Source organism: Barbatula barbatula (assembly GCF_947034865.1).
Source record: "Barbatula barbatula genome assembly, chromosome: 7".
In the NCBI taxonomy this organism is placed as follows: Eukaryota; Metazoa; Chordata; class Actinopteri; order Cypriniformes; family Nemacheilidae; genus Barbatula; species Barbatula barbatula.
In genome coordinates, this window is record NC_136770.1 from 23,337,598 (window position 1) to 23,361,022 (window position 23,425).

At 37.4% G+C, this 23,425-nt stretch overlaps 1 protein-coding gene across 1 annotated transcript; it reads right to left on the reverse strand.

Moving 5' to 3' along the window:
- Positions 1 to 7,050: 7,050 nt before the first annotated feature.
- On the reverse strand, positions 7,051 to 19,725 carry LOC306896036 (uncharacterized protein). The gene is made up of 8 exons (XM_079459687.1): positions 19,570 to 19,725; positions 13,644 to 13,733; positions 13,146 to 13,321; positions 12,630 to 12,710; positions 11,240 to 11,360; positions 10,508 to 10,560; positions 10,069 to 10,218; positions 7,051 to 8,810 (listed from the first exon to the last, which is right to left on the reverse strand). Exons 1-8 carry the CDS (start codon positions 19,685 to 19,687, stop codon positions 8,634 to 8,636), a joined length of 966 nt encoding a protein of 321 aa, XP_079315813.1. The 5' UTR covers positions 19,688 to 19,725; the 3' UTR covers positions 7,051 to 8,633.
- Positions 19,726 to 23,425: the final 3,700 nt, after the last annotated feature.

The window sequence follows — 23,425 nt, forward strand, 5'->3', positions numbered from 1 at the left end:
CTGCTAAAGAAGAATATGTGAGCAGCGGTTGTCTGTGCAAAACTCAAGGTTAAGTATGTGTTCCTATAGTTTTTAGCATGCTATGTGGATGCTAGGGTGGCTTCTTATTGGCTTGAAGAAAAAAAGTTGGATTCACATACAATCGGCAGACAATTTTATACAAAGTAGGTAACTGTGCATTTAAGCTTTACATGACATGCCCTTTTCATCGAAGGTGCAGGAAAGCCTATGTATTTTATACATTCAATTTACGCTTTTAATGAAAACCCATTTCATGTGATTCACTGCAATATTGTGTATTTCATATGAAGCGTTTTCCTGCTCACGCACAATAGCGCTATTCTAATTATCAACTACCCCCCCTTAGTCTGACTCTTTTTCTCTTGTCTCTGTGGCTTGAGGTTTCTAGAGGTAACCTGGATCTTTGGTTATCCGCTTGGGTAAACATTCCCATTTACTCCAGACAGTATGACACAGAGGTCTCGGGAAACATCACTTTGAATCACAGCCGGTCAGGGAGGGGACGGCAGAGAAAAGAAAAAAGGAGAGTCCTTTGAGTAATGAATGAGCTGAAGCCAAATGAAGTTATTTGTTTTGTCATTGCTGGACGAATGGGGTAAAGCCGTCATGTGGATGTTTTATGGTTAACAGGGTGTATGCTCTCAATGACTTTTAATGAAAATCATTAACTGAGGGTGTATATCTTATCCTGTTGTGCAGTTGGGTCTGGTCTGATAGGTCACCGTTTAATTCAAAGAATCTGGTCACATTTAGAAAACATGTCGAGAATCGCTTGTTTGAAAGTGTCAACATATAAGGTTTAGAAGATCCCTCAGAAAGTTTAAGTCTGACGCCCCTGAAGAAAAGTCTGGTAAGTTTGGCACATTTCATGAACCCCAGAACACATTTATCATATAAATAAAAACTCTTTAAAGAGCAAGAAGAACTATAACTATCATTTAGTGGATCAATGTGCATACGCACTTGCCGACAGCGGTTAAAATGAGCTTAAATGATCTTTGTTAAGTGACAGTTCTCACAATTGCATCTCTTAAATGTTTCCCTGTCAGTCTATCTGCTGTCAGCAGTCTACATCCGCTTTCACATATATACTCTATAACCATGACAACATATCTAATCACACAAAACAGACACCAATACTTTAAAATGTTGGGAAAGTGACCCTAAGGGCAAAGTTGTAACCATACGTCTTTCTTCACAGGCAGGAGGGCTTATGCCATCTTGTCAAACTAGGGGGCCCTAAGACAGGCCTTTGTGACATTTTATGAAATATAAATGTATCATACATTTTAAAATTGTAAATAGGACAACCAACCGAAATAATTGATGTTCCAGCATTGTATGTCTGAAAATGTTTTTGGTACAATTAAAATTCTCACTTTAAGATTATAAGACTTTATTTGGGGGGGCACAAGGGGGGCCTTACAAACTAAACAGTTTGAGATCTGAGAAAAACACAGAATCTTTCAATTCCAAAAAACAATGAAGAAAAACAATATTGACCCTTTGATTCTAATAAAATGTTATGTCATCACTGCAAATAATCCTGTTTATGATGTATCTGTCTAGAGGTCCCGGGGCCCCTCCAACGTTTCTTATCTAACACACACTCAGTCCTGTTCCTCTAAAGGGATAATTTGAATCAGATGTATAATAAAAGAAACATCTGAAATATGCGGTGCTGTCGGCCACAGCAGAACTGTTTTGGATGTTTCGCTTATCTACAGACGGAGGTAAGGGGTTGCCAGTTTCAAGGAACAACGTGACTCCCACTCAAAAGGAATTAAAACTGGTCCTAAAATAAAATTGCATTTTTTCTATTTAAATTCACTTTGATTGTTTAATCAAAGTTTGTGCAAAAATATGTATTCATTATGATTAATTTCAATTATGCGTTAAAACGCCGAGTCTGGCAACGCGCAGCCTGTGTGCGTCCTCGACGTGTATTAAATCCAACAGCGCCATCTCCTGGCGACACGTTTAAATTCCCCTAATTTGTTCATTGGCGTCATACCTCTGTGACTTTTTATCGCTTTATATTTGAACTCGTCATTTCCTGTAGGGATAAATAGATCGATATATTGGTCCTGGCCCCACGTCTCAATTGTTATATTCTCAGGAGAGCCAGGTGGAGAGTTTTTGGGTGATATCAACAGGACGGCACACTTTCTTGTTGACCTCTGTTTTATTAAACAAGGTTGATGTGTGCAACTCCGCACATCTGTCAAACTGAAGGGAACAGGTAAAGCTGTCAAAATCTGTTTATTACTGGTTCGGTACTGTATGCCATGCTTACCAAAGATGCTTTCAAGAGTTTGTTGAGAGCTGAGAGTCGCATTGAAGATTTGGTTTGCATAGTTTTTTCTGAGTGCCTGCCGGTGTGTTTGGTTCTGTTGGTAAACAATCCTACTAGAATTAGTAGTTTTGTAACTGTTTTATTGGTAAACAGCTGGTTCATATTTGTAATGGAAACCATTGGAATTGTTTTGTCAGCAGGGTGCACCTATACTGGTATTTGATCTGGCAGGTAGTGAGTGAATGAATGAATGAATGAGTGGTGGTTAGAAAAGTCACTTACAATATCTTTACATTTTGAAAGTCTGTACATTTTGGTAACTGAAGAAGGTATTCAGAATACAAAGAGGGTGATATACGCAAGATCCATATTAGAAAATGCTTTCATATCATGAACATTGAAACACAAATTTACATACGAAAAGGATTGTAAATAAGAGAAACCGCTTTGTTTAAAATATTTTAATTCACTTTTCTTTCAAAACGAATAATCATAAACATGGAAACAACACAAATGTAAAGTCTCAAGCATTTGGATTTCTTGTCATGACGTCATAGACCACCCCAAGAACACTGATTTCAAATGGTGCTAGATGACATGGGATACTCTATGGCACCACCTGAATTCAGCTTCCAGAAGCGGCACGCGACACGCAGACCACCACGTAGGCTATGATTTAGAAGTAGATAGCACTGAAAAGAAGAAACAGGAAAAAAGGCAGATGTTACATTTGTTTATCATATTTGAACTTTTACAGAGACCCGAGTCAATAGATTTATTACAATACAAAAGGATGGCTGAGAATAGAAGAGCGACAGTCGGCATTTGTTTACAAGTTTCGGTTTCTAGCCCCCTGTGCACCTGACCGCTTGTGTAATGCATATCCGACTCTTAAAGGGAAAGGCATCTTTGTTGAGACTTTGGACTTTTGCAATGTGGATGCATGTCATTTAGTGTATATGGGATGGCCGATGACAGCAGTGAATAAAAAATACAAAATCAACAGATTTCAATCAGTTTATAAATGCAATATATAAGAAGGATAAACACAGACTAAAGTTATGATATTACTTGTTCTATATCTAAAAATATCTTTTTGAAATAAAGTGTATTTGAATATATACCCAAGTGATAAAAACCTTATCCTTATTATCCCTTGATGGTCTAAAACCGTATCTTACGGTCTTCATAAACATTTGATACAAAGGAATAAGTAAAAAAATGAAAATCAGGGCACACACTTATATAAACGTACAAACACATCTAACATTTTTGACATTTAAAGGGAAGGAAATATCTGTCTCAGACCTAATACCCTGCTATGATGACCCGATTTAACCAAGCTTTTGTGTTCAGTGAACCAGCAGAACTCGTCAACCTTTTCTTTCTCGCTCTCTAGCCCGAATAAAAGTTAACCTGGCTATGCTAAACAATACTAATACGCACAAAGAAATAATGATAACGACGTCCCAGATTGTAAATGCCCAAACACGCAATGCGCCCCCTAGAGAGAAAAGACAGCACTGCGCTAATGATGTGTTTACCTCGTCTGGTCAAGTGCGCACTAGAAAATTCCAAGTTTATCAGACACTTTAGAGCATGGCCGCCTTATTGTGGCGACCCATCAAAAACATACTTTTATAACGATGACGCACTTATTGCTAAAACTCCATCCAGTAGGCTATACAGACAGATTATGTTTAATCTTGGTCTGTTATCATACATGTTTCACAAACCCCTTTAGAATATGAATCAATAAATCGTTTTTAGTCATTATTTAAAAGATTGTTAGCAATAACCTTTTAATTCAAATACATGGAGATGCATAAAGGATTACGTGATGGCATGAAGTGCGCACCATGCTGCGTTATTGACGTGCGCATCGCATCACATCTCCCGCGCAGCATCCTTTACCAGACGCTGTTCTTAACGCGACGCGAGCGTTTAATTCCAACCACTTTGATTAGATCGCGTCTTGTCGCATCGCGTTAGAACGACTAAAGGGAGCGGTCAGGAAACCTCTTACGCAGGTGATATCCCGAATGGATCTCCTCTTGTCGCAATAGCCATGACGCAGTAATATATCTTAACGCAGACCTGTTGCAAAAATCGTCATATCTTCGATATCGCATTTAAAGTAGAAGTAACACGTAACAAAACAACTTGGGAATATTTGTGAGATATTCTTTACAAACAAATATTTATAGGCAATCCCCATTGTGACGCACACTTGTTTAGTTTTATAAACAAACGAACGATCTCTCTCATCTAAGGTAAAAAGGGTTTTACTTACATCCAGGCATTAGACTTCACATGGGCTGTTTTCGTTGGACTTTTTCTTGTTTCGGTCCAACTCTCTACTGTTCCCCTTCTTGAGACGCATCATTACCAAGATCCCTGTCGTTTTTTCCATAGCGAAACACTAAACCCCGCCCCCGAACACTCCCCCAGCGCGCGATAGGCTGCAAGGCGCCACACGTTCCCAAACACTTCGGGATCAAACGTGCTCGACGCGTGTTTACAAACATTGAATGAGGTCACGTGGTGCAGGCGACCATTAATGCGCATCACTGGATCCTGTCGCAACATTTCGATTACAACAAAACAAAGGTGGTGCTCTATGAAACACAATACAGATTCTCTGGAAATACACCCTCGGTACTTATAATCATTTCCATATTCGATTATCTAGTTATGGTATATATGTTTTAACAGTTTACATACATTAATTCTTATAAATCTGTCTCGTGCCAGCTCCACAGGGGGGCCGGGTGGCCTGTGCCCACCTTATCGGAAGCTTTGCCCACCCTGCCTCCACCCAGAGTCGCTCAGAGCGAGAATCCTTGAACCCTCGTTGCTGTGAAAAAAAGTAAATGGACTGCATCTCATATCTGTAGCCTTGCCTCTCTCTATACAATTATCTTTATACAATTCTTTTACGAGCTAGTTCTTTGTGATGTTCGGGTAAATATTATGTGATGTTAGAGTTTATAATTTTTCGATGTCCTTAAAGAATAATAATTAGATTATGAGAGGAACCTCCTTGAGTCCTTCCCCGAGCAATATCGCGTTATGAACACTAGGAGGCGACGTGTATTGCGATATTTTCCTTTTTTGCACATTTTGAAAAGTGGTCATTCCAATGAAGAGGGTTTCCACCTTTCTGAAATGTTCGTCATTTTTGCATGTTTAATGTAACTTCCAATGTTGTCTGTTGTATTCTTCCTTGCCTTTCTAGTCTGTGAAGAAGCGTTCAAAAAAAGTTTTCAGATTCACAGAAAGTTATATGAATATAGAACCAGCAGTGAAATGAAAATCTGACATGCAAAGACTCTGTAGACTGTGTAGGAAGACAAAAATATTTGAATGTACTTTGCCTATATCCATTAAACACTCTCTCAGCCCGTGGATGGCATTCATCCCTATTCCTAATTCCAGTTTGACTTTGCAATGTCGTGTAGGATGTGTTGTTTTTGTTTGGTGCGCCTGGGCAGTCACAGTGTTATATATTGGACAAATAAACCCCCGTTCTTGTGTTTGTTGTGAAATGCCATTGATGTAGAGCTGTCGATGGCATTCTTGTGCTATCAAACACCTACAGTGAGCATCTGACGCATGCAGCTGTTAATGAATCTCTTTATTTAGCTCCGTGATATTCATATTGTACATGCATTGAAGTGTCTGTTAAGCACGGTGTGAAAATATCATGTCACACTAGTTTGCAAGTAAATAGAAGCAGGGTAGTTTGCAGATAGGTTTTGTCGACTAAGTTGCCAATAAGAAAACCAATTTTATATTAGGTTTCTGCTTATAGCACAAAACATTGTATGCAGCTTCTTTTATTTTGGCTCAGTGGAAGTTAATAGAGTTTGAATGAGTTGCGTCATTGGTTTATAGTTGGAGGGAAATCTTGGCCTCGCCTCCTCCTCCTCCTCCCCTCCCCATCTCTCTTTCTCTTCCGAAACCATGGCAACACCGGCCTTTTTTCTGCTCTTGTTGCATTAATCTTGTGGTGAGCGAGAGGAAACCATATATTATATACAGTACTATAGTACAGAATGTTACACTAAGGGTTTAACACGGTTCATTTAATCTCACCCTCCCAAACGTTGTGTGAACCCACTGAAATGCAATACATGCACATTTGACGTGACCCACGGGATTCTGCTGTTTTCTTTGGACCGCTTTGGATGCTTATTTACCTTTTTACGTAGACAGTGATGTACAATAGCGTAAAACATGTACCGCATTAGTCCTATCACAAATTTAGAAATAAATAATAAAAGTGATCTTTGAATAAAGTAGGCAGTTATAATCTATGCAAAATTGCAAAAGTTTCACTCTATATTTATGGGTTAAAACTTCGCGTCCGGCCACAACAACCTTAACTGATATAAACTCCACTTTTATGTTTGTTGTTTGCCGATCACTCGGTGCACCCTTTGTTAAAAGGTTTGGAGTCACTTGGCTAAAGTGTTTTTCATGATTTTAAAATGCACTTGATTTGAAGTCATATGGATGTTTTGAAATGAGTTATGTGGGGGGAAATAACCAACATATTCATTATTTGAATGTTTATACAAAATGTTTTGAAATGACAAAAAATTGATGGGAATCAAATGACAAGAAACACTTCTGCAAATTGTCGATGGATTAAAACATCTTAGGGCTTTGATCATGTTAGGACTTATTACAATAAACAGATACTGATCGCCATAACACGATCAAAGAGTAATGTATGGAAATTGTTCTTTATTTCGTAGTTGTTTATAAATTTGTCCTTTCCACAGTACATAAAACAAACACAATGATATTACCACTCACTCTTGCACATACATGTTCATGTAACAATAGTCTTTGCCGCCGCCTTTGTGTTTTCAAACATCTAACTAAAGGTTTAGATTACACACCAAACAAAAAAGTATAAAGCAAAATATACTTTGTATAAAAATATAGGCAATTACAAAAAACATTAAGGTAAAATGTTTTGACCTTATACAAGCTTACTGGTCAACAATCACACATTTGTTCACATGTTATTTCATTACAACTTTTACTAAATGCACAAATGTTAGCAGTGCGTTTGTTTATGTTTATGTTATTTTTCAGTTTCTGTAGCTTAGTACATAGTGCTGATGCATTTGGTTCTCAGTGAACACTGAATCTGAAAATCACATTGACTTGCATTACAAAGTAGCTTTGGGCAACTGAATAAACGTACCAAAATCTAAATAAAAGACCATGAACATCAAAACCATAGAGGAAGATGTTACACATGTCATAGAAAGTGATTCAACACACGTCTTTGCTGAATGTTGTAGTTCTGTTCTGAAGCGCCCGATAAAGGATTTTGTGTTTATAACCCGTGATAGTTCACCCAAAAATGATCAACTATAATAATATTAACTTCATTTTCTAATATCTATTCTCAGAGCGCTTTATAAAGTAAAAATGTAAGCGGGTACGTGTAAGAGTTAAAAGAACAAAAAATTGTTATAAAGAAAAGTACAAAAGGAAATAATAAACAGGAAACGATAAGCTTTCGTACAAAATATGTTTTTACATTTATTAACATATTGTTTCTTTCATCCGCAAAACACAAAGGAAGTTTTTTTTGAAGAGTGTTGTAAACCGGCCCCCATTCACTTGCATTGGTTTTGTGTCCATACAATAGAAGTGAATGAGGGCCAGTGCTGTTCGGTTCCCAACTTTCCTAAAAAAAATCTTCTTTTGTGTTCTGCGGATGAAAGAAATTCATAAAGGTTTGAAATGAGGGCGGGTAAATGATGTCAGTATTTTAATTTTTGGGTGAACTATCCCTTTAACCATGCAAGGCAGCGGTCGTAGACTTCAGAAAGCTTTTTTTAAACAGAAAATGCTTACTGGTGGTTCTGTGTAATCTTATGCAAGTCATACTGTTTTTTTTCCATTTCTTAATTACCTCAAAGAACATCTCCTTTCTTTTTGCGTTCGAGAGCATCTATGAATATGTAAATGTTTGAGATGTGTTCAATTTAATTGAATGAGTGTGGTTTCTAGACGGAGCACGGATCTGCAAGATCAGCAGCTAACATCACGGGCACATTCTTTGCCTTTTCTGTTCACGCTGCTTTAAACCTGCGATCATTCCTTCACATTACAGATAAAAATCACTGTTGTCGTCTTTATCTCGTACAATCTCTCTGCATCATTTGATATTTTCATTGGCTTCATCATATTCACAGATATCCTTAAAATCTAGAATATCTGTTTTGCCTGAGTTTAAAGTTAATGATAACCTTGTTCTCTGGTCGTTGAAGTGAGATGCTGACACGTCTTACATTGGCGTGTCGGCCACCTGTGTCTGTGTGGCAGAATGTCCGTTGGTGGGGGGAGATTCGGAGGACTCTCCATTGGTGACGGGCTTGTCCGAAGGCTCCTGTTGAGGGAGGGGAGCTACAGACAGCAATGTATTGCCTTGGTTTTCTTGATCCACTTGGAAGGACTCCTCAGCCTTGATGAACACAGAAACAATAGTTAGGAACAGCCAGGCTCAGTCGCAAAACAACATTTGGTTGTACCGTTGTACAATCTGATACAAGTTAATTTGTGAACTTGGACTGTTTTTCTCTCCATTTAGGCTATACAGTTCACGACTTTGACTTTGATCAGATACTGAAGTTTGGTAGGGTATTGCACAGGAGGGAAAGAAATGAAGCAATGCCCCGATTGTTATCCAAATTTGTATATTAATATAGTTATCCAATAACATATATCTGAATTTCTGTCTCAGCCAACATGCAAAATACTGTACCTGTAATATAGTACTAGTAGAATTCCCAGATACTAGTGTTCTTGAACCTACATTTTGCAGTATACTACAGTGTTTACTACAGTTTATCAACTTACTGGAGTAAATACTACAGTATACTATATTAAATACTATAGTGTACTACAATACTTTTTCATGTGGTACATTTGAATGTGAATCTAAAACTAACATGAAGTGGTTCAATTAAAATAGGACTGTCACAAAATCAGATTATCGTGGCCAAAATAATTTGTGATAACAATATTACCGTGGTGTCTGTTGAAAATAAATAAATAAATGACGCTATCAAATTCATCTTTAATTTCATTTCATTCATTTCGTCAATGAATTGCACTCAAAATACAAATGTCGGGAGACGGAGAGCAGCCATTGCGACTTTAAAGACGACATTTTTAATGATGCTGAAATATTTACGGTATAACGGTATTTGAAGAATTACACGATAACCGTGGCTTTTGATATCACGGTTATTGGCAATACTTGACACCTCTAACTTTAATAAAATATGTTTTAAAAGGGTTAAAATGGGTCATTTATTTCTTGATACTGCTGTACAACACCCTCCCCTTCAAATCACCTCTTTGCATATTTTTGTATGATCATCAGTATGCAAGACATACTTAAATTGCTGATATTTTTAAGTTTGTGTTGCATGAACACTTTGGCATTTTATTAGGCTCAGGAACCGCCAAATTGAAACGCAACGATACAAAGAAGTGTATTCTTCATAGATATTTTGCACAACATCTGAATAAATTTATAAGAGGTGTCATAGATGAATGAACCAAGAGGTCACGTGACAATAAAACGTCTCTCTGAAATGTATGCATACTGTACATACTGTAGGTTATAAAACATATTGATTTAACTGTGAAGAAGTAGGTACTTCGTTTAATGAAGAACAGGCTGTTTAGATACACGAATAGTTGTTCACACTCACCAGTCGTAGTCCTTTCGTCTCTTCCTGACGTGACTTTAGAAGGAAACCGGCAATAAGCAAAGCAGCAAGCAGTAAACCAGCTATCAACACGGAGATGAAGACCGCTTTAGAGCGCTGACCCATACGAGACACTACCTCTTCAACTTCAACCTATAAACACAAACACAAATCGACACGTGTTGATAGTAAAACATGCTGCATAATATAAGTTAATTGTGGCTGTTTACCTCCTACACTGTAATGAGTTACAGCCTCACCATCACATAAAGACAACCACGTAGTAAAATAATGAAGTGTTTGTGGATTCATGGGAGAAGGTGACATGAACCTCATTCTTTCTTTGCTTTGTAAATGTCTAATAACATATAAATGCTCGGGTTTTACGTTTTTAACTTTGTCATGTAACCTGGCATTTAAATATTTTGAAATAGTTGCTGACCTTATCCATTATGTTGTCGATGTTGAATTTCCCAGCCATTTCTTCAGGATTGGCTTCATGAAATGAAAGCAAAAAGATTTTGTACACTTATTCACAACATTGGGGATTCACAATGATTGTTAGCATGCATAAACAATATCATTTATGTACAATTGTAGTTAGTTAACACTTGTTTCTTTCATTTGGTTTCTGTATTAAAAAAGTCAGACGGATATTAATGCATGCGTCGTATCGGTATTATTATATGCATATACAGCCGAGGGAAATATTAAGAGAACATTTCAAAGCACCATTTCAGTTTTTTCAATGTACTACTTATAAGTATGTGTTTATGTAAAAGGATCATTTTTGTTTCATTCTGCAAACTAATAACACCATTTCTCACAAATCTTGAAAATGTTGCAGGAAAGGAAAACTGGACCAGATGAAAATAATAGAAAAGATGATCAAAAGACCGCAAATACTGCGCAGTAAACAAATATTTACTTTTGAGCAATACAACCGTTGTGTTTGCACATGTATTTAGGAAAATTTAAAATATATATTGTATGTGATAACCTGGATTTTTGCCACAGTTGCCATGCTGTCAGTCTTTCACTGAGTTTTGAGTTTTAGTTTCATGTTTGAAAAATATTGTGATGCCGTCATTATGAACCCAGCATCGTGAATTATATTGAACCGAATTTACATATACTTTAATACAAATGATGAATAAACAACAAGAAAGCAAACCTTCGATGCTGTCTCCATAAACAATAATCTCATCCGTGTGGTCTTTCTGGAAGATTTCGAGCTTGCAGTCTTCACCACAGAGATGTTCCAGAACACTCTGAATCTTTGCTTTAGTCTCTTCCTATCGGATGAGAGGTCGCTTGTGTTAACGGCATTTTAATGAATGTAGAACACTTGTAATTCATGTACAGTATCCCTGAAAAAGAAATACACTTTATACACGCAACTACAAACACATTTACATTTGAGTCTTTAGCCCTTCGATCTTAAACTTTCTTTTTTTCTTTCTCTCTTTTCAGGAATGTGAGGTAATATGAAGGTCATATTAAGGTTTTCTATTATAGCAACGGATTCCCTTTCTTCTGGTTCGATGTCTCGAGAGTAATGGTTTAAAAATGCATAGAAGAGCCGAAAAGCAATTTGATAAAATTATAGGGTCTGTAAAAGATTAAGAACAGACACTTTTTGTAGCCTTGTTGTCTCCCGATTCAAGCACCCAATGTCATTTGTACAGTATTTACTTGTATACTGTAGTATATACTTCAATAGAATGAAGCTCTTTACTGGCTCTAAAACTAAACACAGATGCCTGGCTGTGTATCTTGGCACAATTACTTGCATGAATTCCAAAGGGTAGCCGCCCAAAGGGTGTTATGGAATGCCATTGATGTGCACGCCACAAGACCTCTGTAACTGATCCACCCAATGAGGCCTCGATCACATGACATACGGAGAGCATTTACACACGTTGACATTTATGCATTTGGCAGACGCTTTTATTCATCATTTAAGCTGTATGTTGTATCAGTTCATGCATTTTCGGGAATTACACCCGTGACCCTGGGGTCACATGCACCATGGTGTACCAGTTGAGATACAAGACGCTTTTACAGACTGACATGTTTAAGGCTTCTGTATAATGTTTGACTGCCATAGTTAAGATGCCACAGAAAACATATGTTCTTCTTTCTATCAGAGAGAGCGTGTGTTTATGATAGTGAAAGAGAACTGCGTAGAAACTCGATCTTTTCATTAAAAATAAATTATTTGCACAAACGAATGCAACTTAATGCATCCTAAATGAAAGATGCTAATGTCCCCGTTCGAGGCTTTTAATAGTAAACAAATAAAATGGATTTCTTAAATTTTGAAGTACGATCAAAATGGCTTTTTAACATACTTTATTAAATGTTAGCCAGGGGCGATTTGCATTTACTTACAATAATACTCTTTAGTTAAAATTGCATAATTTGTTTCGACGGGTTGAAATAGTGTAAAAACATTTATAATGACTTTGGAAAGACAATATGATCGAAATATATATATATATATTATTTTTTTAAAATATCATTTGACAATCGCAATCTGGTAAAAGCAGGTCAGTACTTACACATGTGGAGGGGGCTTTGAGTTTCAGCAGAACGTCGTATCTGTATTTCACTGGTATTTCATCCACACATAACACATTTCCCTACAGAGCAAAATAAAATGTTTAGGAGCGAATAGGATTCGATCAGGGACATCAGGAATAAGCTTTCTTGCGTTTACAATAGAGGATAAAAAGGCAAATTAAATTAGTTAAGTCATGTTTTCATAGTCTAGAACAATGAACAAAACATCGCAACAAAATAGCTACACAGACCACACACTTAAAAATAAAGATGCTTCAAAGGTTCTTCACCGCGATGCCATTGGAAAACCTGTTTTGGTTACACAAAGAACCATTCAGTCAAAGGTTCTTCGAAGAACCATCTCTCTTTTACTTTTTTATAATCTGAAGAACCTTTTTTGAAAAAGAAAAGTTATTCAGATTCAGATCTTTGCGGAACCAAATGGTTCTTCTATGGCATCGAGGAACCTTTTTTAAGAGGTTTTAAGTAACAAAGGAACGCCGTAGTTGTCTCACCGTGGATGTGAGGCTGCTTTTTTCAGGTGGGTTGGAGTCAGTCTGATAGGGGGTCTTCGTGTTCTGCTGGTCTGAGGTGGGCTCGGTTGTCTGAGTAACCGCTGGTATATCTGAGCTCTCTGGCCCAAATGAAGGGAGCATGGTGGGGAACACTAAAATCTGGACTTGAAAATGATCTGTTAGGAACATTGACATGTTAATTTTTCTCATGCAGTTTACGTTTTGAATGTGATGGGTGGTCATAGTAAGATGGTGTCAGTTCATCATATAGGCTTTTAGCAAATATAGTGCTTTTGTAAGTCTGTATAAAATAAGTGCACAAAACGTGCATGTACTGGCGCAAAATAGCTGTCTAGTGCTCTTGGTTAACTAGATAATGCTAGAAGTTCATCTGGTTGTTATACATACAGTATGTATCGCATAATCCGTATGTTTAAAATGGTTTGAGACGTGTTCTCATGCAAACTCATTTAAACTCTTTATGGTTCACAGTTTTACCTTTTCCGTCTTTAATCGCTGTTGGATCACCATCTCCACGGATCGCAGGGAAGACATCTGTCTCATCCTCGATTTCCTCACAAACCATACCTGACATACAAGGTAGACATACTGTAGAATAAGCCATTTAAAACAAAAGCTGCGTTTTGTCATGTTGTTAAATTGTGATACTTATAATGATAATCATTCTTGGCTTTTGGTATAATTTGGCATACCATTCATGCCTTACTCTTTATGCAAAGAAAATATATTTTCCTAACTGATGTTATATATATTAAATAATTTAGTGTATATTTGAAAGTATATAGGAAATGTATAGAATGAGGCATTATTAAAGTATTACAATATTGATGCTTTTCATAGTGCTGCCGTCCTTCTGAAACCTGGTACCTTCATATTTCGTGTTTTAATATATCATTATTATTAGTCACCCTTTATTTTCTTACTTGGTTTTGAAAATTTCCAACCAATAAAAGGTGTTTAAAAGTGTTTGTCAACTTTGACAACACATATGCAATCATTGAAAAAGTTCAGGTCTTAAGGTCTCAAAAGGACAGCGATGATATTTTGAAACATATAAACACTTGGTTCTAAAATATAGAAATGTATTATATTATATATTGCGTTATATTTTCCGGTATATACCCACATTCATTTTCCTTATTATTATTATTATTATATTTATTTTTATCTTAGGGATTGGTGAAAACTCTGGCTAGTCAACCAAACCGTTTTCTAAATGTAAACGTTATTGTAGTTTTTTCCCTTAAGTAGTGCATCTCACCTGTATGTTTCCCCTGTATTTATATGGCAGAATTGTGGGCCCAAAGAGCCAAAGTGTTCAACGGATCATCCGTGTCTATTTTTCCCATCACTAGTTCCAGGTTCAAAACCAGTAGTTTGGAAACATTCCTGATGGAGTCCGACTGGGACTGGCTCCCACACCAGTAACAAAGTTCCCCAAAAATAAAAGCTTTCAGTAAATTTGATTTGTTTCTTAGTATATTGGTATATTCTCAGCTCCCACACTGTATTAAACCGAAGGATTTTTAGCATTTTCTCACTGTGCTTTGGTTTCAGGTCAATACATTGCATAATGTTCAGAGTTATAAATATTTTTGACCTACTTGTTCCGAATGGCCGCGCCAAGAGCTGTTCTGCTATGAATCAGTCACCTAAATGCTCTGCTGCATTATAATTAATGGACTGAGGGAACATAGATACAAATAAACTTTAACCTCAGCCCTCCCCCATACCACACCAGGTCCTGACCTCTGACCCCAACCCTGCCCTAGCACACTCCCCTCTATAGACCGCAGGGAGCGGGAAGAAAAGAATAGTTACAAAGAGTTGTAGAAATAAAAGAGGCTATTATTAAACGTCTCTTGCTGGAGACGTTTCTCTTTTGCACGTGATTATATGCTGAATTTTTGATTTATTCCATTTTCTTCTAGAGATGTTGGGAATAAAAGAGTGATTTGTTTTAAAACTATATATTTGGGAAGGGGGAGGTTGGCGATGCGTTCAGAAGGCTAGTCTAAGGACAGATTCAACGAAGTCAGGCCTTTGTTAGAATTATTTTGCATGCTTTTAAGACGTTCATACTGTCTTTTATTGGCTTAATTCCGTTGAATATGCAGCGCACTTTTTGGGGAGGTGCTCTTGGTCTATTTAAGATTCTAGGCAATTCTGAATACATCTCATACATGTTTGGAAAGAGACGAGTAAATCACAGATCATATTTACTGTGCCAGTGGCCAAACACACTGCATTACGTTTATTCATTTAGCAGACGCTATCCAACGCAACCCACAAATGAGAGAGTTTTGTTTTCAGCCCCATGAAGTAAAATCCCACAACCTCATTGAGAGCACTTCATGCAGAAAATATTCGAAGGGTCTCATTGTCTTCTCTTTCTATACCCCGGTAACTTTCTCCTGCCTCACTTAGCTCTTTAACATGACCTCATCTCAGCGGTATTTACTCTTTCACTTGCCCCCCTGCAGTCTCAGCAGTTTTCATTTCTTTGTTCATTAATTTGTTAGAACAGAAGATAAATGTGTGTAGCAGGAGGTTTGTGTGTGTCTGTGGTGTCTTTGGTACGTTTTAACAGTTTTTGCAATAAGAGACAAAGACTTGCTCTTATTGTATTAGTTAACGCTGTGGGGTTGATACCTAGGAACACACATACTCATAAAACGTATTCCTTGAATGCACTTGAAATGCACAGTTTTGATGAAAAGAGGGTGAACCACTAAATAAACTTCATAGAGAATTATTATAAGTATCTCTGCAATGTGTGACACTGGCCCGCGGCAGCTGATGCTCAAGAAAATCTATCCCGACGTGAGAGCAACTTGATATACGCTTTGACAAGCGTCGCTCGGTTACCATGTGACTTGAACTCATGCACACGGCTCTAAAATGTTTGAAACGTTTTGGTCTTTAAAAATCATCGTGCACACGCCCAGCGTTTGAAAATATTTCAACTCTTTGAAAAATTGCATTTCACGCTGCGTCCAAAACAACAGAAATTCTTAAATGTGTGAATCATGAGTCATTTCAACCACAAAATATTTAGGTGTCACACGCCCGTTTAACTGCTCCAGATGGTCCAACACAATCTCACGGCAACAACGTAACCGTTTTACGACAATTTTCGATAATTCGTTTGGACATTTTTGTACGATTTGCTTCCGCGTCAGTGACGTTAGGTTTAGGGGCAGGGGCGGGGCTTCTGTATCGCGTTTTCACGTTCTTGTACAGTTCACAACATGCAAATTATTATGGATTAGCCACCTTGTAAAATATTTTCGAATTCCAATGAGATCACGGGCCGTTTGCATGAACTGCATAGACTGGTGACACAAGTTAATGCTAAAATACACTACAAGACTTTTGCTCAGATTTCGCACAGATTTTCAGTCTGGACTTGTTGCAGAAAGTCTGTGCCAGTCTGCAGATTTGATCAGTTAGCGGGTTACTATCTGAAACTTTCAAAACGTCTGCAAGTGTCTGATGTCTAGTTTAAAAAAAGATTGTTCGGATTTTAAAAGTCTTCTGGTGGATTCCATCCATAAGTCATGTAACTTTTTTCTTAAAGACTGGTCATAACTTTAAAACTGGTCGGTTAGATAAAAAGGTAGATTGGGCTAATATGAAATATGAAAAGTAAGACTGTTTAGTCCTAACTAATTGCCAGTCTGTGAGAATAGTTGCTAAGACACAGTCTTAACCTACTCGCTATGTTTATGCAACTGGCCCCAGGTTGGATTGTCATCCATCCATCCATCCATCCATCCATCCATCAAAATTGTTGTATGTTTGATATCCACGGAAGTAGAACCTCATTAAACCACACAAACAACAGTAAAACTATCTACCCAAACATGGAAAAGACTTGCGAAGTCACACTGAGACCATTACATGAGAAGCACAAAAGAGGCTTTTACTCAAGTGTGCTGTAAACAAGTGTCTAATGCCAAAGAGCATTAGATCTGGAAAGAGATTTCTTTGGGTCAAAGGGCAACAAGAATGAGCTGTTGTTTATAAAAAAGGAACAAAGTGATGTGTGTGATACTTTATGAGCGGATGGTGAAGCGGAAATATCATATGACTGAAGATCATTTGAAGTACTTTATGGTGTTCTTGTGTAGATTGTTGAGTTCGTCGTCGATTTGAGGGTACACACGTAATGCTAAGTTTGAATGCACTGAAATCTCCAAAATGCATAAATGTATGTGTGGGGGTGTCTTTGTATTTTCGTGGTTTCAGAAAGCAAAGAGTTGACATCAATAAATGACCCAGACTTTATTCACACACGTGTCCTTACCTCAGAAATTCCCCCTTCCCCCTTACATTCGAGCCCCTTACATCCATAGGGCACATTTTCAACCTATCCCCCTCCCTCAATCCCCCTCCAAACAGATGTTGGATCTGTTCCCTCCCCATCCCCCAATTCCCCAGCCCCCCTCCACAAATCCCATCACAAAACCATCGGGAAGTTACATCCTTCATTCGATTACAACCGTTGCCCAGGCCCTCCGGGAATTCCCAGTCATGGAATGTTTCGACATTCCAACCACCAGGAACACTTGAAGAGCGGGATTGGATGCAATCCTGCTAAAATGGACTCATTCAAGGATTTATTGACATGGATGTGTCAATTAAGTGACGTTTATTTATTCTGTCATGAGATGAAGAAAAATGCCCAAATCCTGGATTTTAAGTGAGCTTGCTGCCTGGATTTTAAGTCACACTAAAACAATGGCGGTCCGTCAGCTGTTATTAGAGATCAGATGTTCTATAGCAGATGCAGGAGCATATGCCGTCAGTCCCCGTCCCAAATGCATCTGTCAGTTTTGCCTCCCCAAGGCGATGCCGTCGCATGTCTGCCGTGAGCGAACTGTTTTAAATGTGCTTATTAAGCCAAGAATCATTATTCTCATTGCTCATGCTCGGGTCGGGTGTTTGTCACAAACCAGGGTGCATAGGTGGTCCAACACTTTCTTTTTCTTTGCAACTTTCTGGTTAAAAAATCGCCTGGATTTACAATTTTCACAAAGAAATAAAACCCCATTGATGGAGGGGTCAGAGCCCTAGTTTTACCTGGTCCTGTAATTAATCATTATAAAAGTGTAACGTATCTCACTTTATCAGTTTGATGTGGTGAAATCTGTGATGGTATAGAAAAGTTCTCAAGGATGCCCGGTGGTCTACCTCTATAGTAGGAGATCCCTTAGGAATGATGGAATTTGAAACTAAAACAAACCCGTTAAAGAGGAGAAGGAATGTAACTTTGGACCTGCTTCTCTCTCTCTCTCTCTCCCTCTCTCTCTCTCGCTCTCTCTTCCTCTCTCAGTAAATGAGCACAGCTCCCATATCGTCTCCACCCATATGGGAAGGGCAACAAACATATGGAGAAAAAACAGAATCTTATGTTTCCAATCACACGCTATGTGAACAGCCCAGAACTCTGACACGCTGCCAAAGCATCATTATCAGAAGAGTGTGTACCCCGTTCAAGCTACAATAAATGAAGTGTGGGACGTAGGCCAATGAAAATCAAATATGTTCCTTGTTTTTGTGTGTACAGGATATATAGTCATAGTCAGGCTATGGCCAAGGTTTCATTGGGTGTACTGTCCTGACTCAAAGTTAACTTCCGATCTGATAATAATCATTTTTTTATATTTTACTTATTTTATATTGCATATTAATTGTATTACATTATATTAAAATTGCTCAACAGTTATAGAGTCTTTGCGGATCGTTCTATATCCCTATCTTGTATTGTTCTAAATATTATTTTAGTAGTTACACTAAATATATATATTTTCATTTTACTTATATACTGCATTTTAAATATATCAGAATCATTTTAAAGACACATCAGTACATCACTTTAAACTTTTATCTGCCTGGGTCATTGTGGCACTTCTAAACACCTGGTTGTTTCACAGCTTTTCAAATTAACAAAACCCTATTTATACCCAATGGAATGCAACAGATGGCCCTCGATTTCATCTTCAGATGCACACACGGCCACCTGGTCACGTATTTGCCTACAATATATTCATTCACGTATACAGTACCTGTGAGACAGTGTGCAATTGTACTATTGATCCCGAGAAATTGACTTCTGCGAGGAAATTTCGTTTACAAATATCAACTTTGTTTACAACTTGCTGTGATACAAAGTGATCTACATTCTTGCTCATAGAAAACCAACAGATTCAAACAATAAATATAAACTTTAAATACGAAGACTTCGATCTAACAGACACTCTAGTCATTTTAGAAGATGGAGGACTAGCCAATGAAGCTTTGTGAAGTCTCAATGGACCGCACCCTCCTCCGTTCTGAAGCTCCACAACATCTTAACTGATGCAAAGTTAGAGACCAACATCAAAGAAACGCTACTCACCTTGAAAAAGCACAGCAAAAACACAGATCACAAAAGCACCGGACAACATTTTGTGGCATCTTTTCATTGTTAGTGTCGCCATCCTGAGAGTGTGTTTGTCTGCGTGGTCCTGTAACATGTGGTCTCTCTCTCTCTCTCTCTCTCTCCCTCTTGAGTGTGTGTGTGTGTGGGGGTTAAGTTTTAGGTTTCCTGTGTGACACACAAGGGATAAAGTAATGTCTCTCCCCCCCTTCTCTCTCTCTCTCTCTCTCTCTCTCTCTCTCTCTCTCTCTCTCTTTCTTCGCTGCGCTGTTCTCAATAGTTCCTCTTTTTCATTCATTTGAGCAGCACTGTTGCCCTAAAGTGTCTTAAATGACACGTGTTCAGCTGTTTTCAGTAACGTTTTAATGCTTTTGAGAAAACCGAGGCCTCATCTTTGCAGATGTATCCTCTACTGATGGCTTTCCGAGTCATGTCTATCAAAAGCATGTCTCAACGATTTATGCATGATCTTTTAACAAAAGCGTTTTCGCTGAAGTCAGTCTGAGAAGTTTCAGTTGGAACCGTATAGCCGGTCAGTGAACGGCGGGTGTTCTTTCTGTCCTCACATGGGGGTGACTGAAAGAACTCAGAAAGTCGTTGCATTTAAAACATAAAAATGAAACATCAATGCATTAACATGTGTGCTTTGACAGTCTATGCAAATGTCTGTAGCTTAATTTAAAGCAAGCTGTCCCTTTTCATTTTAACTTGAACTGGGACAAAGGAAAGTTGATCACAGTTCTGCCCCCTGCTGTTAGAAATTCAAAGAGCACCTTTATCACACTGATTTTCCTGCAGCCACAAACACCTTGTCCTTTTTATTGCTTAACACATACAATAAACAACACATTCGAATGTGAAAGGCTGGGTTGACGTTTGCAGTGTTAAGATAAATAATCGGAATGTTCATTGTTTATAAACAATCTTAGTATATAAATGCACATCTGCCATTGCTCGCACAGTATGTCCCAACGGTATTGCAGTAAACAGAGCAGGAGAGGTCTCTTAAGGCACATTTCTGTTAATGAGAATAAAGGAAAACACACCAGATTTAATGTATTACGGTCCAATGCGACACCACTTGAACTTCTATGGTTACTTTTATAACCTTTAATAAACTATATGGTGAGGCAAAGATTATGTGCATGGTACAAAAATATTAACAGTTGGCGTGCAGTATGGCAACTAAAGCAAACCCAGGGTTTGTGTTTATAAATAACAAATTCCAAGGAGTAAAACATCCATTCATTCTCTGAATCTGCTGGTTCTCTGTAGGGTTGCATGGGGTGGGAGTCTCTATCCCAGCATGACGGGATGTAGGCAGGATACACCCTGGATAGACGGCCAGTTCATTGCAGGATAAGAAGTAAAAGAGTGGGATTTGAAGTCAATCTGAAATTAACATGGAGCCTTTTTTAATTCATACTCACTCTGGTGCAACCACACGTTTTATGATCCAGTCATTTCCTGATTAATATGATGGATATTTGATAGATATCAATCATAGATATATTATAGATATCCATCATATTTATCATACGTGTTTACACTGTATATATACGTTATAAAAGGTATATAATAGTTAACATTTATGTTAAAAAGGATCCATCAACCATGCTGTAAGCGTGTGTATGGTATTGCCATAATTAATTGATGCGATGCATTCTGCCCAAAGTGGTTTTCCAGAAGCTTCTAAGATTAGATAACATGAACTAACATAAAAACACACTTTTACAACAGAATGTTTAAAATCAGTGGTTGTATCCGTTCAGATTGGTTTATGAACAATGAACAAAAAAAGTGACCAACTGTATTGCATTAAATAACAAAAGAATACAAATACATTTAAAAGAAATGAATATAATAATAAATAGTATGAAATATTAACTTTTTCAATCCTGTAAAAATATTGTGCGTTGTTAATGCATTAAATCATGTAAATCAATGGAACAATTGAACGAGTGAAAACAATGGGCAATATTTTTACTGGCTATTACTATCTACTATATTGTTATATTTATTATTTACGTATTGTAAAGTGTTTCTATAATATATATAGAGAATATAGTTTATACCTTATATCAGACTGAAAATATTTTGCTTTTCATATCAAATAGGAAATTAGCTTTTTTTACTACTTATCATTTCTTAATTATGTTTTTGCCATATCAATTTTACCTCAGGGCATTGAATATATTGCGGCTCGTTTTGCATATGGATTCTGAATTTGTAAAAGACTGGTTTTATCTTACACGCTGGTAAATTACATAAAATATACCAAACTGCAGATGCATGCCCATTCAAACAGATTATTGAATAGTCAGTTTTGCTATAGATAGACATCAGTTGCACGGTTCTATAGGAATAAACTGTATAAGTTATGAGCTGCACCCATGTTTTGATCATGTACAGAAGCTTAACATTTATCAATCCTTCGACAGAAGCAACAGTGCTGGATAATCGGCATCTGCGCTGTCTGCGCAGTCAAACACTCCTCTAGGCAATTGGCATACAGGTAGCATCGTTTAAAGTGAATAACTTTTTTGGTATAGTTCAATTTCAGGGTGCAACGACTGACAATACTCTTAAAGAAAATATGTTCCTCTAAATAAACCAGCAATAATTTATTAATAATTGAATATAGATTTGGAAATAAATAGGGTAGTATATTAGTTAAAATCATAAATACAATATTTTAAATAATACTTAGAGAATTTACACTTTTAAAATATTAAGATGCACTTAAATTAATGTATGATGTAATATATTGCATTATATATTTTCGTTTCATAATGGAAGGAATTTCGTAATGGATAATAAATCTGTATTATTGGCAGTTTATTAAAGACATTTTTAGATTAATTTGTATGCAAACAATGACTCTTTTATAGCAAACAAGATACAAAACACACCAGACCGATGCATTCAACTTAAAGGTCGAAGAAGATTCACGTATCAATCTGATAGTGTTTTAAATGTAATTCTCGCAATGATTTGTGTAATGTTTTGAATGCGCTTTATATATATTATCTATAATATTGCTTTAAATGTATGTATTTGTACCTATAGGACATGTTTCTGTGTGTTGTGCACACTATGTGCCCCTTTAAAAAAAATGGGTGCATGACGCCCCTCCCAAACTGTATAGGAATCTTTCATACCGAGAAGCTTCAGGAACAAATGAATAATGTTCACTACCCTCCCGCTTCAAATCCAAAGCACTGCATGGAGATTCGATCAACTTTGACTGCCTTAATAGCACTTTCATATGAAACTTAACAGCAGAGAAAATTGCTGTTAGAAGTAGACCAGGAGTCTCGCATTAGCCCGAAGAGTAAAAGATGTCAGAAGGACACTATATAGCTGCTTTGAGACAGATTGTTCTCGTGTCGGACCTTTCATTCGGTTGCTTATCTCCAGCATTGCAGTTATAACTCACAGACACTGCTGCAAATTACAGCGCTTGTGAGGTGTAAGCAAAAATAAAACTGTGTTGCTTCAGATACTTGTGAATTTGACTTCGCTGTCTCTGCACAATGGGCTGGACCTGTGAGTATTTACTCTATGCTACGCAGGGATTTAGTATAAGATAAGGGTGTTCTGCTAATCGGTGAGCTGCGATCAACGGGGATGGATGGACACGCCTGCTCCATCATTTCTTTGAAAGACATTATTATTAAAATGTGGCAGATGTTCTCCTTCACAGACTATGGTTACAACTACTCTCCTGTGGAAGATTATAATAACTAAGGTGATCTCTTAAGTTGTCAGTTTGATGGTACAATGAAGGATTTTTTTGGCATTATCTCTTCCTGACAAAGGATGTCTTGTGGAA

Coding starts and splice junctions, on each gene's coding strand:
- LOC306896036 (XM_079459687.1), bottom strand. CDS start 19,687: ATGTTACAGGACCACGCAGACAAACACACTCTCAGGATGGCGACACTA. Junction 13,322..13,643: donor AGCGATTAAAGACGGAAAAG/GTAAAACTGTGA, acceptor TGTTCCTAACAG/ATCATTTTCAAGTCCAGATT. Junction 8,811..10,068: donor AGACGAAAGGACTACGACTG/GTGAGTGTGAAC, acceptor GTGTTCATCAAG/GCTGAGGAGTCCTTCCAAGT.